Source organism: Emys orbicularis, chromosome 3, assembly GCF_028017835.1.
Source record: "Emys orbicularis isolate rEmyOrb1 chromosome 3, rEmyOrb1.hap1, whole genome shotgun sequence".
NCBI lineage: Eukaryota > Metazoa > Chordata > Testudines > Emydidae > Emys > Emys orbicularis.
Window position 1 is genome coordinate 178,311,237 of NC_088685.1, and position 6,908 is coordinate 178,318,144.

The window sequence follows — 6,908 nt, forward strand, 5'->3', positions numbered from 1 at the left end:
GTCTATTGTAAAATTGTTCATAATCTCTTTTTGCCTTTTTATCTTATTTGGCTATTCTCTTCATGTCTGGCCACTTTGGAGAGATGTGCTTTTCCAAAAGCAGAACAGTATTTGAATTGTCTTCCCACCAGGAATTGTGCTGGACTAATCCAGTACAAGCTATTGGTGTTGATCTGTAGCTCAGAAGAGCAAGGAATGGACCTTCCTGCTGCAGTATTTTCTTGGCTGTCTGTACAGCTCTCTCTGGTTATGTAAAGGGGCCTTAAAGTGAGCAAGGCCAGAGCAGTGTATAGGGGCCTTAGTATAAATGAGAATCAGGATGTAGGGCTTTAAAGAACCAGGAAAGCTGTGTTTCACTGACCAAGGGACAGGTTCTGTGACCTTAGTCAAGCACAACTCATGTTTGCTTGAGTGAAGACTGCAGGCTAAGTCCTAAATAGATGGAACCTCCCAGGAGATGGAACTCCACACTTGATGGGTAAACATCTTTGTCTAGAGGCCACTATCCGATTCCTAGGCAACTTCTCACAAACAGCTTCATAGACTTCCATACACCAAAGGCCGCCTGGCAGCAGCCATTTGCCCTCTTGCTAGAATGTTCTTCTACCAGACACCTGGCTGTACCTGTATCTTGCCAGCTTTAGGGCACAAGTAGAATTCATCTTTTTTTTTTCCTTTTTGGAAAATTGTAAAAATGGCATCCATTGCCAGCTCTATGAAATAAAGCACCTGGATGGGCACAAGTGACACTAAGAAATTAACAACCTAGATAGACCCCTCCTTCTGGGTCTCCCAGTCCATTTGGTGTTTATTTTTGTTGTCTCTATTCAGATGGCTAGTTCAGTGGGGCAGGAGCTGTGTTTCTTCTGTGCATGGTGCAGGGCTGATCACTTGTCAGGGGTTAACAAATAAATAATATCTTCAATTCCTCACAGTAAAGCAGCAGTAAGTGGGGAGGATATAAAAGTTTTGTTCTTCTTCCAGGAGGGAAATGATGGAGTTCTAAATGTATGTAATGTGCCCAGATACTATGGGGATGGCCACTTCAGGAGTTCTGAATTTGGTATCAAATTCATTCTCCCATGTGGTAGCAATTGGTACTGCTTCAGGAATGACAATTTCATTCCAAAGAGACAAGGTGGGTGAGAACATCTTTTATTGGACCAACTTCTGTGGTGAGAGAGAGAAGCTGTTGAGCTTACACAGAGCTCTTCTTCAGGTCATCTTCCTCTGTGTAAGCTCAAAAGCTTGTCTCTCTCACCAACAGAAGTTGGTCCAATAAAAGATGTTCTCACCCACCTTGTCTCTCTAATATTCTGTGACTGACACAGCTACAGCAACACTAATTTCATTCCAACATATTCATTATTTCCCCAGATGGCAGCATGACACAGAACTGGCAGTCAGGAGACCAGAGAGTTTTATTCCTGGCTCAGTTGCTGAACTCCTTTGTGATCCTGAGCAAGTCACTTCACTTGTACATGCCTGTTTCCTTATCTGTAAAATAGGAATAATGATACTTGGCTCCCTTTGTAAAGCACTGTGAGATCTATGGATTAAAAGTGCCATTGATGAAAGGATAATGTGAGAGCATGAATTGAACTTGGGAATCCAAATCAGCTAAAAGGTAGTGTCTATAAAATTAGGGTATCTGATCCGCTGGACATATCTGAAAAGATTGTATTGTTTGTCTCAGTGGAAGAATAAAACATACTGACCTTCCTTTTAATGAAGTTGTTGGAGTGCTTCTGAAGTGCGAGTAAAGCCGTGTAAGTCAAAGATTCTTGTATGGTGAGATAACCTAACAAAGTATCATTCTAAAACAGGAAAAGAACAACAGTATTGTTGACGAAGTGGGTATTCACCCACGAAAGCTTATGCTCCAATACATTTGTTAGTCTATAAGGTGCCACAACTCTTTGTTGCTTTTTACAGATCCAGACTAACACGGCTACCCCTCTGATACTTAACAGTATTGTAGTAACTCTGGGCGTGGTTCTGCTTTGACACACATTTCATATCAGCATAGTTCCATTGACTTCTATAGAGTTACTCCTGATTTACAGCAAGGTTAGTGAAATCACAATCAAGCCATATGATTCTATTATTATCACTACAACTTTGTGATAACAAAAAGTTCCATGCATATGAATTAAATTAAAAAACAACCTGTTGAACATATGAGAAGCAGTCCTGAAATTGTTCTTTCTTCAGCTCTTGCCCATTCATGTACACTTCACCAAAGAAATTTCCTTTTTGTCTCAGTCTTCCTGATATTGCATCCAGCAGAGTTGTTTTTCCAGAGCCTGTTAGACAGTTTAAAAAAAAATCTCATTCACATTAATTCTTACTTTTATTATAGCAGCACCTATCAGAGGCTGTGACTCCATTGTGCTAGACACTGTACACACGTCTAATGAAAAAATAGATATATATTTTATCACTAACAACAGCGTGAAAAGGCAGCCCATGAAAGTTAAATGGAGTGTTAGAGTCTGTGTAAATTTCTATTGATTTCTCATCACTTGTTAAGCACTCTCGTTATGCTCGATGCTATACAAAACATTGAGGACTACAGTTCCTGTCCTATCTTTTAAAATCTAAACAGAAAGACAAAACAGATCAGACAAGGATGGAGGACCAGGGCTGGTTCTGCTTCAAAGCATTGAGAGCATTTCTTTTTAGGAGCATTTTTATAGGAGACTAGTAGGTTTCGTGGGAGAAATAAGTTCTGAGGAGAAATGTAAATGAAGAAATTTCACCTTTTGTTCCAGGGGCAAGAGGGAATTCCAGGAATAAGGGGCAACATGGGAGAAGTTATGAAGATGAGAGTGGGAGAAGGCCATGAAGGCAGCAGGGAGACAGGAAGGTTGAGCAGAATAGTGAGGAAGAGGAGCAGTAGTAAGAGTCAAGAGCAGCGCGGTAGGCAGGGGCAGGTAGCTTGCACCACATTTGGAATGCAAGAGGAAGATAATGGAGGATTTGAGAGGGCCTAACTCCTCTGCAGCACAAGGCCTATGCACCATTTAAGTGCCACTGGAAGCTCAAAATAGAGCTTAAGTAGGGCTTAAGTGATTAATAGGCCCTGTGCTGGCTCTTTGCACAGGGTTTAATTTAATCCAAGATGAAAAAAAGATTTAAAACGTTAGCCCAGGAAACCATATAACAATCACATACACAGACCTGAAAAACTCTGGCAAGTTTGGAAGAAACCATATTGTGACACAGAGGCCCCTTGGGAAAAGATCCCCTGTTCTTTGCAAACAACTCTCATCTCAGGTCTGACAAACTCACCACACCAAACACATCGTACAGGGTATTTATTCATAACGGATAACATGTAAGGTATCTACTGAAAGCTCGTAACTTATTAAGACTCATCATCATTGTGAAATGTATGTATGGGTAATATTGAAGAAATAATATAACTATATTGAAAGGATGCTTTTTTGGTCTTGGAGTAAAAGTTAGACACCAGGGGATGATTCATCTCAGTGATGGATCATTCAGGCAGAATTGTCAACACTTCCTGATTAGCCAGTGAGGTAAGGAGAGGCTCAGTTGTCTAGCCTTGTTTCCCAAGACTATCAATGGAAAACCATCAGAGACAACTGAAAACAATTGAAACAACTTGGAGGTGGAAAAGTACCATTATAACAGACAGAGGGATCACCCTATAAGTGAATAAAGACAAAAGACTGTTTCAGCATAATACAGAGTGGGGAAAAGCACTCTGGATCCATTCACTGAGGAAACATCTTGTGGCATGGGGATGTTTTCATGAAAGTTTGGATCTTGGTTCCTGCAAAGCCAGCCAGCTCTACAACAGACTGAACTTTCAGGGGAAAACCTACTTTATTAGATAGGAAAGATAACTATTAATAAGCATAGGCCCTAGTTTGCGTTTTATGATTTTGTTTCATATTGTGACCATTCGTTTCCATCACTATCTTGTTTCTAATTGACTCTTCATTGTCTCTTAAATAAATCTGTGGGGGTAGAGGACCTGGAATTTCTGTGAGTAGCCAGTTTAGGGGCTGGATATCACAGGGGAATGTTTCAAAAGGACTTGACCAGGATGCACCTATTGTTAACCTGCAAGGCAAAGACCGGCTGGCATAGCCTGGAGGAGAGTGCTTGAGTGGCTGAAAGGCTGGTGGTGTCAGGGCACTAGCTTAAAGTTACAATGGGCAAGACCCTCTCTCACTAGAGGCAGGGAGTAACAAGATGACTCACTGTCCCTGGTACCCTGAGAACAACCACACATATATTCTACTGAGACTGCGACTGAAAATGCCATGTTTTTAAAGAGTATAGGTTGACGGTGACTATGTATGCATTGATACAACTTTTCTTTTTCAGAAAGTCTTTGATAGTCTGCAAGAGTTCCATTATTTAAAAATACAAATCTTTTGGCTAGGTCCTTCACCCTGCTAAGGTCACTTGTGCAGTCCAAAGTGACCTTAAAGGCACCCTGCGTGAGAATCTACAAGTAGTGGAAAGCCAGAATAGCCAGCTCCATACCAGCACCCCTCCCAGTCCCTTCAAGGTAGGCAGTGGGAGGGGATATTCTGGTGTCAAGGGTGTGGAGACTTAGGGCAGTGTGCTTCAGTAATCCTCACCAGTGTAATGTCCCCAAGAAGGCCATTCACAGGCTAGAGCCTGCTGATAACAATCGAGAAGTAAATTATTAATCTAAGGTTTCAGAGTAGCAGCCGTGTTAGTCTGTATCCGCAAAAAGAACAGGAGTACTTGTGGCACCTTAGAGACTAACAAATTTATTAGAGCATAAGCTTTCGTGGGCTACAACCCACTTCTTCGGATGCATATAGAGTGAAACATATATTGAGGAGATATATATACACACCCATACAGAGAGCATGAACAGGTGGGAGTTGTCTTACCAACTCTGAGAGGCCAATTAAGTAAGAGAAAAAAAACTTTTGAAGTGATAATCAAGATGGCTCAGTACAGACAGTTTGATAAGAAGCAAGTGTGAAAATACTTACAAGGGGAGATCTCCCCCTTGTAAGTATTTTCACACTTGCTTCTTATCAAACTGTCTGTACTGAGCCATCTTGATTATCACTTCAAAAGTTTTTTTTCTCTTACTTAATTGGCCTCTCAGAGTTGGTAAGACAACTCCCACCTGTTCATGCTCTCTGTATGGGTGTGTATATATATCTCCTCAATATATGTTTCACTCTATATGCATCCGAAGAAGTGGGTTGTAGCCCACGAAAGCTTATGCTCTAATAAATTTGTTAGTCTCTAAGGTGCCACAAGTACTCCTGTTCTTTTATTAATCTAAGTAAACCAGTGCTTATCCACATTGTGACCTTATTACAGAAGTGCCCACATTCAGCACATTCTACAAAATTCATGTAGCATGTTTTTTTTTAAGTAGTATTATTTTAGATTTGGAAGTTTTGAACTACTTACCAGAATTTCCCAAAATTGCCATGATCTGGCCACTCTCTATGTGAAATGAGACATCTTTGAGGATCTGCCGTGTGTATTTTTTATGATATGATGGGATATCCCACCAAAGTCCAACACGTTCTCTTTTAAAAAAAAGAAGGTTGAAAAGGATGAAATGTGGCATTTGGAAGAATTTAAAATAACATGTAAAAAACGTTTCAAAAATTGGGCTTGTGCCCTTTTTTTGCTGCTTTGATGTATAAAGAGAATTGGAAAAAAATAATTTCTAAAAGGTTTTTTTCTGCTTGTTTTTTACCTTAGTAGAACCAGACTTAACCTTCCTGATCTAACCTGGTTTTGGTGGATGACCAAAGGGAGGTATAAGTAATATTTATTGTGAGCTCTTTAAATGTAAGGATGAGGGTTTTAGACCTTTAACAAAAGCACTGAAATTAAATAGCAATTAACAAAAAAACAAAGTTTTAAACAGACTTGACTAAAAATCCCTTCCCCTTTTAATAGCTCATTTTATTCTGTATTGGCTCTGTTGGCATCACCAGTTCACTAGCTCTCCAGTCATATCAGAGTCTTCCAGCCAAGACAGAAGCTTAAATGTCTAAAAACAAGCAAAAGAAATGAAACCACAACCCTTTCAGGCTTTCTTTATACATCATAAAGATGCAAGAAAGGTACAGGCCTAGTTTTATTCTCCTTTGGAGACCTCCTTTAAAGAATCAGTTATTAAATCTTCAGAAAGCAGAATCACTCCTTACTCTCAGGAAAATATAGTCTTAACTACAAGACAGATAGGGCCAAATTCATCCTTGGTGTCTCCCTTCACTGGACTAAGACTAAGGTCCATCATCTTCAAACTAAATCCCTGTTACTGTTATGCTATAAATTAAGGGAAGTCTTATCCCCATGGTCTGAGGATTAGTGCTATTGCAGAGTCCCAGCTTACATTGCTGGTCCTTACTAGCTTTACCTGACTGTGTAAGAGATCCCATGGACGCTGACACTGTTATGTGGAATCACAACAGACATCCTTTCTTCTGCTCTGGAACCTCCGCCGCTCCTTTCCATCTCAGTAGGCTGCATCATCTTCAGGCAGACTGGACACTTTACTTCAATCACCCTCTCAACCAGCTGGTAAATCAGTTAATTCAGGTAAACACTCAGCCACTAAGTTGCTACCGCATTAATGAAGAGGGTGTAGCTTCACTCTGCCAGTAGTCCACAGGATCAGTCATGGACTCAGCCTTATTTCTACACCCAGGAAATTATTCGACAGAAAGCTGTGTAGCTCTCAGTTCACTTTTTCTTTCTTCTCCTTTCCAAGCACAGTTGACAGATTAGCCATAACTATTATCTGATTAACCTTTAGCCTGAGCTGTTACTATCCCAGAAAAGGAGAACATTGCTCCATCTACAGAGACATGTAGACCAGAGAGACCCAGAGTGTCAGGAGAAACACCAGCTATATTTCT

The 6,908-nt window shown here is 40.4% G+C and overlaps 1 protein-coding gene across 1 annotated transcript in view; it reads right to left on the bottom strand.

Annotated features, from left to right (window-relative positions):
- ABCG5 (ATP binding cassette subfamily G member 5) overlaps positions 1 to 6,522 on the bottom strand; it is a 31,992-nt gene extending 25,470 nt beyond the window's left edge. Inside the window, exons 1-4 of the mRNA XM_065402215.1 lie at positions 6,407 to 6,522; positions 5,443 to 5,564; positions 2,170 to 2,306; positions 1,719 to 1,817 (exon numbers count right to left, since the gene is read on the bottom strand). Of these exons, the coding sequence (XP_065258287.1) occupies positions 1,719 to 1,817; positions 2,170 to 2,306; positions 5,443 to 5,564; positions 6,407 to 6,522 (474 nt within the window). The remainder of the gene's footprint in view (positions 1 to 1,718; positions 1,818 to 2,169; positions 2,307 to 5,442; positions 5,565 to 6,406) is intronic.
- Between the last annotated feature and the right edge of the window lie 386 nt (positions 6,523 to 6,908).